At 43.8% G+C, this 21688-nt stretch overlaps 1 protein-coding gene across 7 annotated transcripts in view; it reads left to right on the top strand.

Moving 5' to 3' along the window:
* The window catches only part of BCORL1 (BCL6 corepressor like 1), a 70063-nt gene that overhangs the window by 5887 nt on the left and 42488 nt on the right, over positions 1 to 21688 (top strand). For 6 of the 7 annotated variants that reach the window (XM_036443587.2, XM_045583531.1, XM_036443588.2 and 3 more), the window contains 2 exons: positions 16088 to 16217; positions 21476 to 21566. In XM_036443587.2, the coding sequence (XP_036299480.1) occupies positions 16132 to 16217; positions 21476 to 21566 (177 nt within the window). In that variant the 5' untranslated portion in view covers positions 16088 to 16131. Of the gene's footprint in view, positions 1 to 16087; positions 16218 to 20011; positions 20917 to 21475; positions 21567 to 21688 lie in introns of those variants that run through there. The other variant, XM_036443596.2, reaches the window with a different exon arrangement.

Here is a 21688-nt window from a genome sequence, read left to right as displayed (position 1 = left end):
GAGAAGGATAGACAGTTAGAGGCATCAATGAGAGAGAGTCACCGATCAGCTGCCTCTTTCACACCGCCCACTGGGGATGTGCCCACAACCAAGGTACATGCCCTTGACCGGAATTGAACCCAGGACCTTTCAGTCCGAAGGCCGACGCTCTATCCACTGAGCCAAACTGGTTTCGGCGAGGATCTTTTTTTTTTTTTTTCTCTCAGTGTCATAGACTTTCTTGGGAAGCAAAGGAGGTTCTCTAGGACCCCTTTGCTTTAACCATGCTGCGGTTCACTGCATGGGGGGGGGGGGGGGAATTTGTAAAGGTGGCAGAGGATCTCATACAACAAATCTGGATAATGGATTTTAGAGAGGTACTTCTTTCAGGGGAACAGAATTATGGGTGAAAAGGACTTGAACACTAGAAAGAAGGGAGGTAAAAACAGTATCTGGAAGAGGGTTGATTGGGCAGTGAAGGGGGAAGAAAGGTGATCATCGCTGGTCCCATGTTAGGGCCAACCAAGGGAAAAGTAAAACCTTGAACTCTCCAGGACAGTGTTTTCCAAAGTAAAGCTGGAAGAAACTTTAAGGCTATTTACACTTCCATGCTAGAATCACTAAGGTTGAGGCAAGGGAGAAGAGTGGTCTTGGGTAAAAATAGGATTGAGGAGAAACCGACATATACTACCCTGTTTCCCCGAAAATAAGACAGTGTCTTATATTAATTGTTTCTCCCAAAGTTGCGCTAGGTCTTATTTTCAGGGGATGTCTTATCTTTCCATGCGCTAGGTCTTATTTTCGGAGGATGTCTTATTTTCGGGGAAACACGGTAGTAGGAAGAAATATAAAAATATTTACCCATGAGGAAATAGAGAGTCTACAGATAGTGTATGGCTAAAAAAATGCAGAACGTGAAAGAAAGACGTGTACTCAGGTGTTCTCTAGTGTCAGAGAAGGTAAAAACTTGCCTTTGGTAGCCGCTACTTTGGGAGGGAGAGCCCAGGAAGCAGAGGTTAGCTGAGATCCATGGCTTACACGTTTTAGCATTAATTAGAAAATCTATACAAAATAAGGATACTGAATGGGGGTAGGAATTCATGGTCTTGAATGGCCTTGAAAGAAGGAGGTGAAGGATGGAAATTCCAGAGTGAAATAGGATGAAGAACAGTGAACTGAGAGCCCTGGGCCAGAATTTGAGGGTAGGGTGGGGCGTGGAGAAGAGGTGCTAATCAGGAGTTGAACATCTGGAGCGGTTCATTGATTCTAGGCTGAGTTGAGTTTGAGATGGAATAGAAGGGTCACAGGGGATAGGGAGTTGTTTTCCAACATCAACAGCATATGGAGTTGAGAGAGGAAGAGTTCATGGTTGAGTTGGGTGGGAAAGTGAGCCCTAGAGTGGAGCAGAAAAAGCTGGGGAAAATGGACATTATTGATAGGATAAAATAGATGGGAGAAGCCACTGAATGATTATGCAGGGAGTAAGGAAGGCTCTAGACCTTTGAGTTTTTTAAAAGAAAGGAAATTTCACTTTGCTGGAGTTCTAGTTAGGTATGACTTGATGCTTGCCAGAGCGTTTGGCTTTAAGGAAGGCCAAAGAGGGAGGTAATAAGAGGTAATCTACCTTTCTGCCACTAGGATGCTGGTACAGTGTTTTACATAGTCTGATATGCAAACTAGGCTTTGTTAATGCCAGTTTTTGAATGCTCATCCTTAAAATAATATAGAAACCATTCTCTTTCCAAATCTACCCTTTTTTTAAAAAATATATTTTTATTGATTTTTTACAGAGAGGAAGGGAGAGAGATAGAGAGCTAGAAACGTTGATGAGAGAGAAACATTGACCAGCTGCCTCTTGCACACCCCCTACCGGGGATGTGCCCGCAACCAATGTACATGCCCCTGACCGGAATCGAACCTGGGACCTTTCAGTCCGCAGACCGACGCTCTACCACTGAGCCAAACCGGCTTTGGCAAATCTACCCTTTCTTACTGTTCATAACTTAAAAGCAGTTTTTTTTTTTATTATGAAAACTTTTTTATGTGAACTGAAGTTGAATTCTGGTCAAGAATAAGATTTAACTGTTTCTGTTCCCACAATTCATAAATTCATATGTGCTGTTCTGTTTCCCTGTTTGTTTTTAAGCAGAAACCCCCCTTTCCCCATAAAACATTTAAAAATAAATAATTGTATAAAAGGTGGCTGCAGGCTGTATATCAAGGTCATATTTTCCCTGATCAATGAATGGTGATGAAATTGAAACGAGATGATTTATTATTTGTAAAACATGGCAATTTTCAGACTTATTTGTGAGGCAGGACACATCTCCATTTGGATTTTAAGAAGACCTTAATTAAGCTAACTGTCCGTGAAGAATTGAGAGTACTGATGGGGCAGGCAAAGCTTTGTGTTGCAGACTTCTTTATCTACTGTCTGCGAAGAAACAAAATTTGGTTACCTCATTGCTAAGGTATGCCTAGAAATCTTAGTGTTAGTGCCATTTAAGGGTACAGTTAAGTTTTGTTATAAGGCTGGTGTCCAGGGATAGGAGCACAAACAGTTTTTTTATTTTTCCAAGTTCTTTAGAGAAATGCACTGTACGTTTCCCTAATCCCTGAGAGGAGTCGATTCACTCTTTACGTGGATCCGAGAGGTATTTTATAGTGATGAGGTTTTACTTGGTTTCATTTGGCGTACCATTCGCAGGTTAGAATTTTACGGTGGTCCTTAAACTTCAGCATGCATCAGAATTACCTGGGGCTTTGGCGACATACAGCCTCAAGTTAGAGTCCTTTCTCTTCTACTTCCTAGCTGTGTGGCAGGAAGCAGGTCACTTAACTTTCTTGAGCCTTGACTTGCTTCTCTATAAAATGGAGATGATAATCTCAACCTCGTAGGGCTATGAGGATTATATGAGATGCTATGTATATAGTACCAAGACCATAGCAGGTGCCCAATAAATGGCATCTATTATTATGTTATAATGTAGTTTTTCTTATTAAATTGTATCCTATGACAATGCCTTTTATAGTACACACGCTCCCTTTATATCACGATTCCCCTTGCTCTTTCTCCACATTCCTGCCGTATTAGTACATATTTAGCATTTACAACATGGTAGGAAGAAATAGCTTGGCTCATCACTGCATTATTGCATCCATCTTTGAGGTGGAAGTGGCAGCTTCTTAAACAGCTGTGCTATAACACTGCCTGACATTTCAGGGCAGGAACTGAAGAGTGTATATCCAGTTGAAACTTCACAGGACATTTTGGGCCATGCTAAAAACATGACCCAAGACTAGTCTACTGGGGTGACATTTAAAAAAACCATTGCTTTCTGCAAAGGACTGCTGTGTTTCATTATGACTGGTTGGGCTTTCCAGCTGTCTCTGACATCTGGAAGTTCTACAAAAGCTGGTATATAGAGCCTGGGCTTGGTATGGCTCTATGAAAAGGATATTCATCAGCAATTTGATGGGAGAGAATAACATCTCAAATAGCTCAGGTATCACCAAACCAAACTTCTGAGCTGGTGGTGGGCTGTAAAATAGCATCCCTCTCTGCTGCCAGAGTGGACTTTGATGCCAACAATCAGCTCTGCCAGTATAAAGGGAAAGTGATAGCAGCTCAGTTTAAAACACATGCGTTAACAAATTACAATTGACCCTTGGACAACGCAGGGGTTAGGGTGGCCCGACCCTGCAGAGCTGAAAATATTTGCGTATAATTTTTTTTTAATCCTCACCCGAGAATATTTTTCCATTGATTTTTGGGAAGAGTGGAAGAGAGAGGGAAAGACAGAGAGAAACATCGATGTGAGAGAAACACATCGATCGGTTGCCTCCTGCATGCAACCTGACCAGGACCCGGCCCGGGGATGAACCTGCAACCAAGGTACGTGCCCTTGACCAGAATTGAACCCGGGACCCTTTGGTCTTCAGGTTGATGCTTTATCCACTGAGCCAACCTGGCTGGGGCAACCCAGTGCTTTTTTTTTTTTTTTTTTTTTTTTTAATATATTTTATTGATTTTGTACAGAGAGGAAGGGAGAGAGATAGAAAGCTAGAAACATTGATGAGAGAGAGTCATCGATCAGCTGCCTCTTGCACACCCCCCACTGGGGATATGCCCGCAAACAAGGTACATGCCCTTGACCGGAATCGAACCCGGGTCCCTTCAGTCCCCAAGCCGACGTTCTATCCATTGAGCCAAACCGGTCTCGGCCCCAGTGCTTTTTATATAGACTTCTTGGTTGCCCTATGACGTAGAGAGGATTTGTTTTATCCAGTGGTTTAGCAAGTATTTATTGAGTACCTATTGTGTGCCTTGTATATTGCTAGACATTATGGAAAGGGTGATTAAAAGAAGTATAAAATATTGTGCCCTGGCTGGTGTTGCTAAATGGTTAGAGCATCATCTCATATCCTGAAAGGTTGTGGGTTCTATTCCCAGTCAGGGTACATATGTAGGTTGTGTGTTTGATCCCAGGTCGAGAATGTATGAAAAGCAGCCAGTCAATGTTCTCTCTCACACATCTCTCTCTCTCTCTTTCTCTCTCTCTTTCTCTCTCTCTTTCTCTCTCTCTCTCTCTCTCTCTCTCTCTCTCTCTCTCTCTCTCTCTCTCTCCCCCTCACTCCCTCCCTCCCTCCCTCTTTCTAAAAATCAATAAATATGTCCTTGGGTGAGGATTTTTAAAAATATATAAAATGTTCTTTCTTGCCTTAAGGAACCTATAGACCTGTAGCAGGTTGAGCCAAGGTTGACAGTTTGAAATTATGTGAGTTAATTGTATGTATGTGTGTGTATTTGTGTGTGTGTGTGTGCACATGTGTGTACCTTTGAATGAGTAATATATAAAAAATGAGTTGAGCCCATAACCTGATAATGACCTCTCCAAATATGTATGTAAGAGGTCCAGGAGACTTTTTTAAAAAGCCAAAGTTTGGTGAGGAGGAATCCTCTTTTGATAGAAAATTCCATATCTTGAGTACAGTATGTTGAAATGGAGATAGCTGAGGGCCACTGTCATAGTCCAGGGCAGGGAAGATATAGTAGCATCACAAAAGGGACTCAGGTCTCAAATTATAATGACTCAACTTTGGAGTGTGAAAGATACACAAAATATTTACATGGTCCTATTGTAAGGTGACCAGGCGTCCCGCTTTTGGCGGGACAGTCTAGATTTTTAACAATTTGTCCCGCATCCTGTGGCATTTTAAAAAGTTCCGATTTTTGGAAAGACAAAAAAATCGGGACTTTTTTAAAACACTGCGGGATGCGGGACAAATTGTTAAAGATCGGGACTGTCCCGCCAAAAGCGGGACGCCTGGTCACCTTATTACTGAAGCCCAAGACTGAGGATATCCAACTCTTATTTTTGATTTAGCAGAAATGAGAAGTGCTCAAAAGAGGACTTGTTACTTAGGGTGACATTTTGAGGTGGCTTTGTATTTTTGAAAAGGACTTATTAATTTTGTAGTGATTGCTTAGGTTTCCTTGATATCTGTGACATCTAAAAGTTATACGAAATCTTGTTTAGATTAGGTCTAGTATAAAGATTTGATGAGGTGTTTTCCTTAAATGGAGTAAAACAATTTCCTTGCAGCAGGAAATGGGAGTGAGTACTATTTGAATAATAGGAAAAAAAGTATCATGTCAGTTTAAGAGCTAAACTGACTTGGTAGCATGAAAATATAAACGAGAGATTAAGCTCTAGCTGGTTTGGCTCAGTGGATAGAGTGTCAGCCCTCAGACTGAAGGATCCTGGGTTTGATTCTGATCAAGGGCATGTACCTCTGTTGCAAGCTCAATCCCCGGCCCGGTCAGGGTACTGGTGGGAGGCAATCAATTGATGTGTCTCTCTCACATTGAAGTTTCTCCCCATCTCTCCTCCTTCCTTTCACTCTCTCTGAAAATCAATGGAAAAATATCCTCAGGTGAGGATTAACCTATAAATAATTAAATAAAAGACAGATTAAAACTTTAGTTTTTTCCTATTTCATTGTTGGAGTAGATTGCCTTTTAAAAAAATACATTTAAAATATTTTTATTGATTTCAGAGAGAAAGGGAGAGGGAGAGAGAAAGAGAAACATCAATGATGAGATAGAATTATTAATTGGCTGCCTCCTGCATGCCCCCGATTGGGGATCAAGCCCACAACCTGGGCATGTGCCCTAGACCGGAATCGAACCCGGAACCTTTCAGTCTGCAGGCTGACGCTCTGTCCACTGAGCTATACCAGCTAGGGCTGGAGTAGATTACCATTGGTCATTTCAAGTGCTTTCATTATTGTCAGTTTTAGGTAGGTACTAATTTATTGCCATTCTGCATACATAGTAAATGGACATAGTGAGGTATGTGAAGGATGGCTGAGAAGTGGGGGCTGAAGATGCCCTCCAACCCCCCCCACACACACACACACAGTTTAGGCTGTGGGAACTGGAGTATATCACTCTTCAAGGGTGTTGTTGCTGTGTGAATAGAAGATTCCAAATGAATTTTGGCAATTTTAAACATCAAATTGAACGGGTGGGGATTCTACCCTAGTAAGGAGATGGAAAAAGGTGTGGTTTGGGTTGAAAAAGGTTTGGATCAAAGGAGAGCTCCAGGGCAATTTCAAGCACTGGCCACTACATTGAGATGAATGTGTGGCCTCCCAAGGTGACTACTGGAAGTAACTACATTCATTTAAATGAGTAAGCTCTCATGTGTTGAACAGATAGTCAACATTCCTTTGTATCCAGTCTCATAAATGTTTATAGACAAGGCTTTTTAAGATTAATTTTTATTTTTTACATACATCTTTACTGATTTCAGAGAAGGGAGAGGGAGAGAGAGATAGGAAGAAACATCAGTGATGAGACAGAATCATCGATTGGCTGCCCCTGCCATGCCCCATACTGGGGATCTAGTCCGCAGTCGGCATGTGCCCTGACTGGGAATCAAACCTTGACCTCCTGGTTCATAGATTCATGCTCACCCATTGAGCCATGATGGCTGGGATATTTTTATTTTTACAATTTTTTGTTGTTTTTTTATTTTTTTATTTTTATTGATTTTTTACAGAGAGGAAGGGAAAGAGATAGAGAGCTAGAAACGTCAATGAGAGAGAAACACCGACCAGCTGCCTCTTGCACACCCCGCACTGGGGATGTGCCCGCAACCAACGTACATGCGCCTGACCAGAATCGAACCGGGACCCTTCAGTCCACAGATCGATGCTCTACCACTGAGCCAAACCGATTTCGGCTGTTTTTTATTTATTGATTTGCGTGAGTGAGAGAGAGAGAGCACACAAATAGATTTGTTGTTCCACTTGTCATGCATTCACACATGTGCCCCAACCTGGGATTGAACCCTCAACCCTGGTGTGGTGGGATAATGCTCCAACCATTGAGTAACCTGGCCAGGTAATAGGCAAGATTTTTTAAGATGGAGGTACCCATGCTATAGCTCTGTACAGGCAACTACTTAGCCTTCTCATTAAATTATAGGAATTAATGTATCTGGGGACAGGATACAATGTCGCTTATAAGACCTATCCCTTGGGATAGAGCCAGTAGATAGCACAAACAAACAAACAAGCAAACAAACAAAACCAGGGAACTAGAAAGTGCTAAAACAGATTGTCAGGCAGAAGGTTGGGATGAACAGTGCAAAGGGCCCCTTCCTTCTTTAAATTGTGCAGTAGATTATTTATAGCTGATTGTGTGTGTGTGTGTGTGTGTGTGTGTGTGTGTGTGTGTGTGTATTGGTGTGTGGTGGTGTGGGTTAGTGGAGGGAAGCAAAGTAAAGTGATTGTGTAGGAAAGTATGGTAGGAAAATATGAGGGGATATAGATACTGTGGGGAATGCTGAGGAGAATACTACCCTCATATGGGAAATTAGTAAATTAGAACAGTTTACATTGGAGAATGTCTTCATTAGGGGATGAGGTTTATAATTAAATAGGGAAAACAGGAATGTTAGTCTCCTATTGAATACACATACAAGAAGGCAGTGACAAGAAAGGTAAAATCTGCAGTAGAGGTCCCATATCTTTTTAAAAAATGTGTTAAAATTGAATTTTAGAGATAGGAAGGGAGAGGGATAGAGAGATTAAAAACATAAATGAGAGAAAAAACATCATTTATTAGCTGCCCCCCCTCCCCTCCCACTGGAGCCCAAAACCTGGGCATGTGCCCTGACTGGGAATCAGACAGGCAACCTCTTGGTTCCTGGGTCTATGCCCAACCACTGAGCCACATTGGCCGGGCAGAGCTTCCATATCTAAAGCCAGGTAAAGTTATCCTTGTTTGGGTATGTGTACACTTTCCTACTGAAAACAATAATTTGGACATGTTTTGACCTCTCTCTTAAAGGCACTGTGGTGATTGGGTAGAAGTCGTGGCCTTTTCACTTTAGCCCAAGTAATCTCTTGGATCTCCTTGGAGATGTCTTAGATGCCGCTTTCCCCAAAGTGAGGTATTGGGTGGACTCTCCTTTGCTTCTGTGAAGTTTGAATATGAATGCCTCTGTCCAATGGGCGCTTCACCCAGATCTCTGGATTTCTATCCCAGCAATAGGTCCCAAAGTTGGTTTTCTGTACTCATTAGTCATCACTGACCCAACCCTCCTTCTTAAATTCTCGACTGGCCACGCCTGTCCTCTGGAGGACAGATTCGGGGCCAGGCTTCAAGATGAATATTTCCCAGCTCTTATTTTTTAAAGTCATAATTGCTTCCAGGTCACCAGGCAGTGTGAATCAAAGAAACCTGGGGGAGTATTTCCATATTTAGTTTAACTGAGATCTTCTTAACCTTTAGTTTCTAATTTACTGTCTTTTTAGAAATATATTTTTTTATTGATTTCAGAGAGGAATGGAGAGGAAGAAAGAGACGACAGAAATATCAATGATGAGAAAGAATCATTGATTGGCTGCCTCCTGCATGCCCCACATTGGGGATTGAGCACACAACCTGGGTATGTGCCCTGATGGGGAATCGAGCCATGACCTCCTGGTTCATAGATCGATGCTCAACCAGTGAGCTACACAAGCTGGGCTCTAATTTACTATCTTGATGGTAGAATCCAATTATGAATAAATGGACAGATTTCACATTATGTGTTCATGATTCTGGGGAATTTGTCCACTGGACACATACTCTGGTCATTTTCAAGGTTAACTTTTTAATTAAAAAATAATCCTCACTTGAGGATATACTTAATGATTTTAAAAATATATTTTTATTGATTTTTCACAGAGAGGAAGAGAGAGGGACAGAGAGTTAGAAACATCGATGAGAGACATGCCCTTGACCGGAATCGAACCTGGGACCTTTCAGTCCATAGGCCAGCACTCTATCCACTGAGCCAAACCGGTTTTGGCTATACTTATTGGTTTTAGAGAGAAGGAGAAGGAGGGAAGAAGGGAGGAAGAAAAAGAGAAACATCGCTGTGAGACAGAACATCAATGGGTTGCCTTCCCTACAATCCAACCTGCAAACTTTTGGTATTTCAGACAGTACTCCAACCAACTGAGCCACACCAGCCAGGGCTCAAGGTTAACTTTTTAAACAGTTTCTACCTTGGTAAAAAGCATTTGTCATATATAGATGCTCTATTACCTCATTTTGTGTCCTTCTCTTCCTCATATGCATGACGACCATGCTTTGCTTATAGTTGTGAAATCTGCTCGTTTGGGTATCTTCATTTCAAAACAAAACCAAAAAAGTCTACCCAATTGTAAAATCTTCTTTGATATTTTAGTGCTGTCCATCCCCTGTGACCAACTCCCCTTAACCGTGAAATGGGCTCTAATTTGATGTTCTCTCCCTTTTGATAACATAGTCTCTCGAAACTTTTCTAAAATGTCTGTCTTCAGTTCTTCCCCACAGTGTTTCAGTTTGGCCCATGATGGTGAAATATTTTAGGTTCCCCTATTTCATTTTTTCCCCTTTTGGTTGTTATATCCTATGGGCTTCTCTTTTATGCCTTTCACACTTGCCCTTGTCTTTTAGTTTTTTTGTGTGTTTTTTTCTTCCTTTTGGATTCCCCCCCCCCCCCCGAAAAGATTTTTTGCTTTATTTTATGGTTTCTCTTTTGTCTGCTCGCTTTCAGCTTCACTGCTATTCAATATTTTCACCATTTAAAAGTGATTGTTCTCCTATTAGTCCATTTTCTTTTTGGTTTCTCCTGTTTCATAGTTTGGTGGTTATGTCTGGCTACCTCCTTGCTGCTGCCTGCTTGTTGGATTCATTCTCTTGGATCTTATTTGTACCTTCTACTTATGTGTACAAGTGCCTTCTAAATAGAAAAGTTTTATTTATTGTGTTTTTTTTTTCTTCCAACCGCACTTAACACTTTGGGTTGCTGGAGCAAGTGCTCTCCTTTGTTCTCACCACGAGTTGAATGTGTCCTTTGAGGGTTCCTCCACAAAGTGGGGCTAAGTCACTGTGGTCCCACTGCCTTCTAAGTTGTGACAGCATTTGATTCTGGGGCCATGCAGCTGTTCGTTTCTTAACAGTTATATATATGGTTATGACATCTGGGAAAATCCTTTGAGGTATTTCATATCCTTATGCCTGTGCTTCCTGGGTCACATGGGGTTACCAGGTTTCTTCCAAGTTCCTTTTTAAGAATTTCGCCTTTTGCCTTTGATGTGATGGTTCCCATAAAAGAGAGAGAGAGAGAGAGAGAGAGAGAGAGAGAGAGAGAGAGAGAGAGAGAGAGAGAGAGAGAGAGAGAGAGCGCGCTCAAGTGAGAGGTTGGAGCACATACCACACATGAGTGTAGGTGCTATTAGCAAAAGCAAGTGGTATACGAGTGTGTACACCAGCGGAACCTACCAAGTATGGTGTATCTGTAAGGATTTTCCTTTACTCTCCTCTCTTTAAGAAGTAGTATACAAATTGAGCGGTTTGTAATTTGATTGGACATGCTAGTAAAACAAAACCCTAGGCCTACTGGATTAAAAACTCCAGGGCTGGGACCTACAATTCTTGTGTTTTGAACAAGCACCTCAGTGATCCTGACCTGGGAAACATTGATGTCTGTTAGCCATCTTAACTCCTCCTATCCTATGTGGTCATTGGCACCATCAGTACCTCTTTAAAAGTTCCCTTTGCTCATTCTCCAGCTCAGGAGGATCCATTCTTTTCTCCCTATGCTTTTTTAAAAATATATATTTTATTGATTTTTTACAGAGAGGAAGAGAGAGAGGGATAGAGAGCTAGAAACATCGATGAGAGAGAATCATCAATCAGCTGCCTCTTGCACAACCCCCACTGGGGATGTTCCCGCAACCAAGGTACATGCCCTTGACCGAATCGAACCCAGGACCTTTCAGTTCCCAGGCCGATGCTCTATCCACTGAGCCAAACCGGATTTGGCCTCCTTATGCTTTCTATCCCTCCATGTCCCTCGCCTGAAAAGGCTACTGTTAGTTAGCAACAGTGGGCTTTATATAGGAAAAGGTGCTGCTCTGACAAAAGCACAATTCAAGAGTGGGAGACCAAGATTTAAACAGATGTTTCATCTTTGAGAGCTTGTGAAAATGGGGTGGCTGCCTCCTGCATACCCTCCCCCCCACTGGGTATGGAGCCTGCAACCAGGGCCTGTGCCCTGACCAGGAATCGAACTGGTGACCTCCTGGTTCCTAGGTTGACACTCAATCACTGAGCTATACCAGCTGGGCTCCATGATTTTTTAGAGAGAGTGGAAGGGAGGGGAAGAGACAGAGAGAGAGAAACATTGATGTGAGAGAAACACATTGGTTGGTTGCCTCCCACAAGCACCCCAGCGACTCTGGAATGATCCTGCAACCAAAGTAGTATGTGCCCTAGACCAGAATCAAACTGAGGACCCTTTAGTCCATGGGCCGACTCTCCAACCACTGAGCAAAACTGGCTAGGGCCAGTATCAGTTTTGATCTCTAGGTAGTCATAAAATGAGTATTGTGTGGTAATTATTTTGGTTTTTACTTGGTTTTCTTTCAGTGGTTGTTATTTTGTTTTTGGGGACAGGAGTTTAAAAACTCCTCTGCTTAGGTTATGATATTTTTATGTTGTTCTGTTTCCAAATTCCAGGATTTTTCCCTCTGATTTCTGTCCCAGGACCTTACATGACTTTTACCTGTTGCCACTAAAACTCGTAGTTCGTGTTGAAATTTATCTTATGACAAAAATGACCCCTTCCATAACTGGAGTGTTCCAATGCTTCATAATGAGAAAAGGCGCAAAAAGTACCTGGTGTATCAGCCAATAGGCTGAGCTGTTGTTTCTTAAACTAGGATATTCTAGGACATTCTAAGAAACAGCCAAAACTTGATTGACCAGGATGTTCAGGGAATGGAATCCTGGTGAACTGATGTGAAGCAGTCAATCTATTTGTCATACTCCTTGTTGAAATCTTTCTAAAATTATGTGTTAACCCATATAACTGTCTTAGTAATATTAAAGATAATTTTCAGAAAAGGCAAAATCATGAGTCTCATACAGATAGAAAAATGAACACGTGTTAAAGATTTTATTTTACTCATTAATCAACAAGGGAATCAGACAGATGTTATAGATGGTTGAATGTAAAAGTCCAGAAAGCACAAATTTTTACGGAGCAAAGGAATTAAGTTGCAAATGGAGGCAAAACTGATTTTTCCACAGTAGGGAGGAAAGTCGATCCAAACTCTATGGGACAAGACAGAGTTTGCATATCCATCAGTTACCTGCAATTTGCAGAGGTACAAAATAGCTTAAAGACAATGAACCAGGATAGAATCTGGCAGCTCCGAAAAGGTGTGTGCTATAGACCATTCATAGGGTTTTCATTGAAGTACAACAGTTTTTTTCTGTATGGTGGATACTTTTTTGGGGGTTGATTTTGCTTCTTGTAATTTTTCAGGGTTATCACCTCAATTCTCATCCAGGATTCAGTTCCATGTAACATGCATTTACTAATTACTTACTATATGTAAGACATTGCAGAGATACTAGAGACAAAAAAGATGGGCAGTATTTTTTAACCTTAAGTAGCTGATTGCCTGGTGGGGGAGACAGACATGCCACTCCCTCAACTAACCACACTGTGGAGGAGAATAAGAATCAGGGCTGCGGTAGAGGTAGGAATGAAATGCTTTGGAACCAGAGAGGGAAGAGTTAACTGACCAGGGGCTGGGGCTGAGGAGATGACATGATGACATTTAAGCTAGGCTTGAGGGTAACAGAGAGGAAGAGGATGTACAGGAGAGACCATTTTAGGGTGAGGTAACAGCAAAGTCCTGAAACTGCATGGCCTGTTCAGGGAAGGGTTAGGATGACAAGGACATCAGGGAAATGGCAGGATGTGGCAGAGAAGACAGAGATTTGAGGCTAAGCCATGGAGAGTCCTGAATGCTGTGCTAAGAAACACAGGCTTGCTTCTGAAGACAGAGGAAAGCTATTGAAAGCTTTTGAGGAGGGAGGGGATGACGGGATCGAACTGGTGCCTTAGAAGATGAATTGATTGTAGAATCAAGAGATTGAAGACAGAGGGACCAGTTTAGAGGCTATTGTAATATTCTGGGTGAAAGATGATGAGGACCTGTATCCGGGTAGTGGCCAGAGGGGTAGGAGAGGATGGAGATGGCATGATTTAGGCTTGGCTCCTGATTGGATGTGGGCAATAAGAGAGAGAATGAGTTGGAGATGAGGAAGGTGCTGAAATTTCCAGGCTAGGAGATAGTGGTGCTATTGACTAAGAGACGAAACACGCTGGGCGTGGGGGTGGGGAGCAGATTTATGGGAACAGATAATGAGTTCAGTTTGAGACACATTGAGTTTGAGGGGCTCTGTGGACATCCAATTAACAGCAAGTTGTTGGCAGCTGGAAATTCTGGTCTGGGTCTAAGAAGAGAGGTCAGGGCTACAGGTATAGATCTGGTTGAGTTGCAACTGTGGGAGCTCATGAGCTGAGAGACAAGAGGGGGCGGGGCTCACACACACACACACACACACACACACACACACACACAAACCACTGAGGGAGAGAGGTGGGGGTAGCGGAGAGCCAGCGGGAGCCAGACAGACTAGAGGAGGATAAGAGGAAGACTGCAGGGTGAGATGTGAGGAAGGAGAGTGGGGGGTGAAGGAAGAAGGAGGAGAAGTGGGAGGAGAGAGTGGAGCCTGAGGGAAAAAGAGGAAAGTGAGATAAAGGAGGGAAAGGACTAGGGGCTTAGGAAAAGGAGGCAGAAAAGGAGAGGATGTTGGAGGAAAAAGGGATTGTGCCAGAGAGACATAGGAAACAGGGAGAAGGGAAGCGGGGAAGGGGGAGAGAGAGATTGTTGGGAGAATATGCGGGGCGGGGGGGGGGGGGGGAGGAAGGAAAGTGATGAAGAATAGAGGGAAATAGAGAGATTTAGGGGGAAAGGAAAAATATGCGTGGGGGTAGGAAGAGAAAGAGGGAAGGAAGGGGAAGAGATGGGACAGGGTGAGGAGAGGAGAGAATGAGCATGATAAGGGCCAGATTTCTGGGGTGGGTAGAGATAGAGAAGGGCCCGATAGAAAGCAGCAGGCAGAGTCAGAACAGCTAGGAGAGGGCCAACTACAGGGAAAGAGGTGAAGGCATCAGTAGCCTATGCTGCAGAGAAAGGGAGTTAGGAGAGGACCAAGAAGAGAACAAAAGTGTGCAGCTCTGCTCACCCCTCACTGCCTCTTTCCCTTCGCTCACTTCCTGTGTGCCAGACTGGCCTCCTGGCTCTGCCTTGATTTTAGCAGGCAGCCTTAAGCCTTAGGACCTACGTATAGGTTGTTCCCTTTTCCATGGAATGCTCTTCCGCTAGATAGCTGCATTGGGTCCCTTTGCTTCCTTTAAGATGTTGAAATGTCTTCTTCTCAGTAAGACCTACCCTGATCACCCACTTTCAAGTTGCAGCCCATTCTGCCTTCCACTTCTGACCATCGCCATGCCCTGTTATGCTCCTTCTAACACCACAATACATATAGAATCATTTAATGTGTTTATTGTCTGTCTCACCCCCCTAGAATATAAACTCAATGGAGATGGGGTTGTTGGTTAATTGTTGAATCCCCATTAACTAGGACAATGCTGGCACATAGTAGGAGCTCAATAAGTATTTGTTGAATGAATAGTATAATTGTGTTGAATATGAGCAATCTCTGAAAATTGTTTAAAGAATGAATTAAACAAATCCCTAATAAGACTATGAGTTGCTTCTTTGGAAGTGGAGAATAGCATAAAATTCTGGTCGCTGTAGGGTTTTGTTCAATTGAACCTTGCTGAATAAGGCTTTTGGCTAATAAGTCAAGAGTTTAAGGGTCTCAAGATAAGCTTATTGGGTAAATCTCTTTTTTGATGCCTCATTTTCTCTAGAAAGTGATTGGCTGTGTGGTGGTTGTTAACAGTAGGAGAGAGCTGGACATTGGCTGGTGAAGGGGGTGGTATGTCATGGGGGTGACAGACTGAAGGAACAAGGATAGAAATGTGTGGTTCTTGATGGAACATCGTTGTTTGCTTCTTTGCTTCTTTGTGGTCACAGTACAAGGAGTATTGCATCTGATTGGAGGAAGCTTTAAAGCAGGTTAGATATATGCATCACCTCGGTATAACTCCCAACTTGAAATCAGAATAGAGTATTTTTGAAGGGCTTATAATGAAAGCGTGTGCTTCCTCTGGAGAGCTTAAATTGGCTACGTCACTCAAATACTTCAGTACCCATGGATTAGAATTGACGAGAAAAAGATCCCCAGTAGTCTTTCACTGTTCGCGTATGGGAATGGCCCTCTAATTGTAGTTGGTTAGGCTAAACGTGTGTAGAAAAATATGCTGTCATTTCATTTGTCTGAAATAGATTGAATTTCCTTGAACACTCAAGCATATCTGTCTTTATGATAATTTAAGAATCACTGTAGGTGATTAACAGCATCCTCATCTCCATCCTGAAACCTATGGATTCCTGAAAAGCTGGTGCTCCCTCATCTCCATTTGGACCTTAATTTCCCATGGTAGGCTGGCTTATGAGAGAGACTGCTTTAACATCTGGGTGCTATAATTACCTTTATATAAGTGTTTCCTTGTTAAAGGTGGTTAAGCAGGTGGTTACAAGTTTTGATTTTTGGGGGATTCTTTTTCCTCAGGGGAAGTGGCCACAGCAGGTCCTATCTGGTGGTGAGTGGCTGTCATGATCTCTACAGCACCGCTCTACAGCGGCGTACACAACTGGACCAGTTCTGACCGGATTCGCATGTGCGGTATCAACGAGGAGAGGTGAGGAGGCTGGGAAGGTGGCTGTTGCCGGCTTCCAGTGAGCGGTGCCTACTCACCAGGGGGTTAGCCGCAGCAGGGACTGGGGAGGGACCCTGGGGATGTGGCTGGTAGTCATTTCTCATTTTCCTGAGATAGGACGGGGCTAGGATGTGTGAGTGGCCTGCTGCCTTGCCATCCCTGTTCAGATGAAGGTGAGGATGCCAACAGATAACTTCACCAACTAGTATTTGTCTATACATTAAAAGCTGTCATGTCCTAGCTGGTTTGGCTAAGTGGATAGAGAGTCAGCCTGCTGACTGAAGGGTCTTGGGTTCAATTCAGGTCAAGGGCACATGCCCAGGTTGCAAGCTCTATTCCCAGTAGGGGGTGTGCAGGAGGCAGCCGATCAATGATTCTCTCATCATTGATGTTTCTCTCTCTCTCCCTCTTCTTTCCTCTCTAAGTCAATAAAAATATATATATATTTTTAAAAGAACTGTCAGATGATGGAATAAGGGGAAGCTCAGGCAATTACAGTTTTTATTTGCTGCATCCACGTTTGGTGCTCAGGAATGCATACGACATTTTTGACCCTTGATATAAGCCTGGAAGAAAGGCAGTTCTATCACTGAGCTTTATACTGGGTACTGTTAGTAGGTGTTCTGCTAACCAGTGCTTTCCTGCCTCACGAAATTAATGATTCACAGTAGGATCCTTATCTGCATAAGGGAGATCAAACTGCTTAACGTAGTTTTTATACGAAATTGAGAGTTGGTGGTGCCTGCTGGATCTGGGTGTGTGTTCAGTTTTCTGTACACCAGAATATTTCATTGACTAACCTATGTCATTTTCTGTATGAAGAACACCCAAAGTGGTCTGCAGATTTTATATTTGACTTTCATAACTCTTGGTCAGAGCTGTGTGTGATGGTTACAATGCCTCTCCCATTTTTTAGAGAAGGCATGGCTCCCCCATGCTTGCTGGTGTTTCGTGGTTGTTTCAATCTGTCACCTGTTTACAATTGATCAATCACCTAAAACATACTGTAGAACAATATGGCTTTTCCTAAAATTCAAGATCTGACGTTTTCCTTGGATAAATCTTAGAAGTGTGTGAATGGGTATGTGTCTATATGGGGGGAGTGTTGGCAGTTTTGAAGGGAAAAGAAATGGACATCTTTATGTGGATCTTTCTTTTTCTGTTGTTAACTGGAGAAGTGTGTACTTGTCTGAGGTTCCGGTTAGGAGACTAGACCTTTTTTTATTTTTTAAAAAAGCCATCAACACCTGACAGCCTAATGTTCTTTATACTGGGAACAAATTAGAGATGGACTTAAAAGGAATTTAATTTTAGAATATGAAAGTCAAGACCAAGGAAAATAAGACAAAATTCTTCTCAGAGATGCATGAGAAAGGTATTTTCCTTTGCATATGAGGTATGGCCTTAGATAATTATTATGGGATGGTCTGGGGAAGGCAGGGTAGTGCTATTGATTTGTGTAAGTATTCATTGGCAACTAGTTGTAAGTGGTTGAGACTTTGATACAGAGATCTGGACTAGAGCCTTCAAAAATATCAATGTATAAGTTACTTTCCTTCACTGTCCATTCTAAATGCCTTCTGAGAAAGGAGCAAGAAGTAGGCCTCAAACCTGATTTTCCCTCTTTATGGACCTTTCTTGGGATGTTATATTACCAAATATGCCTAGGAGTTAAGAGGACGTTTTAAGTGTTGTCACTTCTGATCTCATCTACCCTTTATTGTCACCTTTCCACTGCATTCTAGGCCATGCTACAGCTGATTTCCAAAATGTGATCTCACCTTATTTAAAAGCCATTTCTTCAGCCCTTTACAACTTGTGGGACTTAGACATCTTGGGTATAACGCTGCACCTGTGGCTTAACTCTTTTTATTTTAATATATTTTTTTATTGATTTCAGAGAGAAAGGAAGAGGGGGAGAGAGGGAGAGATAGAAACATCAATGATGAGAGAGAATCATTGATCAGCTGCCTCCTGCACGCCCCACACTGGAGATCGAGCCCGCAACTCCAGCATGTGCGCTGACTGGGAATCAAACCGTGATCTCCTGGTTCATAGGTCGACAATCAACCACTGAACCACGTCGGCCGGACTGTGGCTTAACTTTTAAAGTTATGTTTGGGAAGCCTGTCCAGCTTCATCAGATATAGTGATGGCTGCAGGGACAGTGGGCAGGGGCTTTCTCCTGGCCCCAGGTGGTTGACTGTAGTAAAACCTCCAGCTAAAGCTCTCTGCTTGCTTGCTTGCTTCCTTTTTGCACCCATTCATTCCTGCATTCAACAAACATTCATTAAACCCATTGAGAGCAAATGAGTCATCATGAGACATACATGGTGAGTGCTATAGAGAGACAGATACAGGTCCTGTGGGAGTCTATGTGCAAGATTGATAAACGTCCTCAGGGAATAAAGGAAGGGAAGGTTTCCCAGAGGCAGTAGCATTGGAGTTGGGGTTTGAGGGATGAGTAGGAGTTTGAGGTGAGGGTTGTTGGCCTTTCCCATGTGGTGTGTTTGGGGAAGACCCTGTGTGGAATGAAGGTGGTCTTGGGATGTGGTGGGATTGAAACAGGGAATGTCTGCAGGAGCCGGGAGAGTAGGAGCCTGGTGTGTGTCATGTAGTCAGGGAACTATAAAAGACCTGGTCTGACAGGGGTGCTAGCCCTTAATAATTAGGAAAACGGCCTGGAAAGGCTGTGGCCACTTCTGGTTTAAGTTCAACAAAGCCTTGAGCGTAACAGGGTCATCGCTGTTGGGAAGAAATTGCGGGATTGATTTTCAGTCCTGATTGAAGCCTGCTTTGACCCCTGCTCCCTCCTCCTGACCACCTGAACCCTCCTAACCTTGCCTCGTTGACCCAGCTCTCCGGTTTTCCCTCTCCCCTACAAGCTATTCCTGTCCCAGGTTCTCTCAATGGAGCAATTTAATGTTTGCTTAGCTTTGCACACCCCTCTTCTCAGAGGATTTGAGATGTGGCCTCACGACACTTTCCCAGAGCCTCGGGGGCTGGCACTCAGGCGTGGGATGGCTGGAGTGGCCAGGACTGCTGCTCCTGCTGCCACTGCTGTCTCTGCCTCGTGTCTCTGGGCTGGCAGCTGGGTCTGTACTCTCTGGTGGAGGGCAGGGTTTCTGCTTTCAAGATGATTTGATGCCAGGTGGGAGCTGAGCAAGGGGGAGAGGGGTGTCGAGTACATAGCCAGCTCCCCTTTGCATGGTCAGGAGGGGAAATAATATAAATAAATAGCATTTTTCCTCTGCAGTCCTTCATGTGGGTTTGGTGAACAGGGGGCACTGCCGCTTAGTTTTCCTTGTCACACACACACCCAAACCATCCTTGGCAAATCTGGTCGGGACATGCTTCTCTCATTCCAAGGCTGGAGGATAAGTCTTGTTTTTTTGGGTCTCAGGAGTTGATGTCAAAGTATGTTTTCCCTTTTCCTCAGGCGCCCTTCTGCCCCATCCGTAAGACCCCTGACTGCATTTGTAGCCCTTGCTTCTCCTTACTATCATTCCTGTTTGTCACCAACAGTCATTGCCAGCAATGGGACCCTATCACTTCCACCAGCTTAGCTTAAGGTGACCAGACGTCCCGCTTTTGGCGGGACAGTCCCGATTTTTAACAATTTGTCCTGCGTCCTGCGGCATTTTTAAAAAGTCCCAATTTTTAAAACGCTGAGGGACGTGAGACAAATTGTTAAAAATCGGGTCTAGTCACCTTAGCTTAGCTGCCTTTTAAAGGGAACAGTCCACCCCTGCCCCCCATTGCCACTTCTGGGGTCCTGAAAAGATGGGGAGAGGCTGTAGTGAACCCCTTGCCTTGCCTTTTTGCTTCTCTTGTCCCAGGTATAAGTTTGCAGTCCATCCATGGTGCCCTGTTCTAGTGAAAGGGAGGAAGTAAGCACAGCCCTCCTCTTCTCGTGGGCTTGACTGCAGGTGCCCACACCGCCCTTTGGCTAGGATGATGGAGAGGCGGGCACTAGCTACTTTGGGAGCTCAGAGTGAGGACTCCGAAGAAGGGATCCAAAAAATCTAGGCAATCTACCTCCCCAGAGGCGCATAGAGTTCCAGTCTTTTGCTCCATAGGAACCACAGCAGGCACTTCTGCTGGAGCTTTATTCTTGCACCCGAACCTCCCACTCAGCCCCCCGAACCATGGCTGCTGCTCTGTTGTGTCTTCCCTAGGGCAGGCAGTGGTACGCTCTTTCTGTTGTCAAACCACCAAACTTCCAATGGGTGTTTTCTCTTTAACTTCACCTTCCCAGTCTGAACTTCCTTTCTTTTTCTTTTTCTTTTTTTCTTTTTTTTGGTCAGGATATACCATTTTCTAAGGTTCTTATCTGAGATGTAGAGAAGATTTTTGAGCAGGTGGGATGGTACAGTTAAGTTTTCCTCCTTTGGGACCCAGGTCTCTGGCCTTGAGCCCTTCTCCCTGTGGTCTATCAATTTGAATTTGGAGTCTGTGGCTTTAAAGGCCTTGCTTTGGGATGGGAGAGAAGGCGGTGGTTCTGGGAGATCAAGGAGAGAGTGGAGAGTTGGCAGGGGAGAAAGGCAGGAGGAAGGGGCTGGCTGGAGTTCCGTGCTACTCTACAAGGTGGGAAGTGGTACCCTGGAGGGAAAGAAATTATACCCTTGAAATGCCCTTCAGCACCCAGTGACCTGGTGGCCTCCAATCAGTATCATTACATGTAATAAGCATGGATCTGCTCTAGGCAACCCCATCGGGTGACTGGGTAATGAGTCATATTTAGAACATGAAACAGTGGAGGTGGTTATTTGTTTTAGGAAAGGATTACCCTTGTGGTACCTTTATAGACTTAAAATAAGATTGCATTTAAGAGAAAAGCCCAGTTTGCATGCCTTTTGACATCTTCCGTGACTCACCTCTCCCCTTTTGGCAATGCCCAGTAACTCACCTTGATGGGTAAGCTCTGGAGACAAGGAAAGGTGCTGGGGTGATTTTTACACTCTTGATGAGAGCCCTAGAAAACAGCATACACGACCCAAAGAGGGGAATCTATAGACATCAGACCGGGCTCCTTTGCAAGAATTTGCAAAGCTGGGTTGGGAGACTCTGGTTTATAACCTGGACCCTCCAGTTCCTTGTGATTTTCGCCAAGTCAGCAAGGGAAGCAAGGCCAGGAAGGTTTATGGGAGCCCAGGCAGGCAGGGGGAATTCTGGGGAAGATGGCCGGAACCCAAAGACGAGGCCTCATGTTCCTTCTCTGGTTGTGTCTCCCATGCTAGAAGAGCACCTATTTCTGATGAGGAGTCCACGACAGGTGACTGCCAGCACTTTGGATCTCAGGAGTTTTGTGTCAGCAGCAGTTTTTCCAAGGTAAGGGGCCGTGTGGAGCCACATGCCACCCGCCGAAGGGTGGAGCTAAACTGCCCAGGCAATGTGCCCAGCCTGTCGTCCTCAGAAGAGGGGCAGGAAGGGACAGGGTATTTCCCAGGAGC

The sequence above is a fragment of the Pipistrellus kuhlii genome, unplaced genomic scaffold (genome assembly GCF_014108245.1).
Source record: "Pipistrellus kuhlii isolate mPipKuh1 unplaced genomic scaffold, mPipKuh1.p scaffold_m20_p_19, whole genome shotgun sequence".
Taxonomy (NCBI): Eukaryota; Metazoa; Chordata; class Mammalia; order Chiroptera; family Vespertilionidae; genus Pipistrellus; species Pipistrellus kuhlii.
The sequence above is the reverse complement of the archived record's forward strand: the minus strand, read 5'-3'. Positions and strand labels throughout refer to the sequence as shown.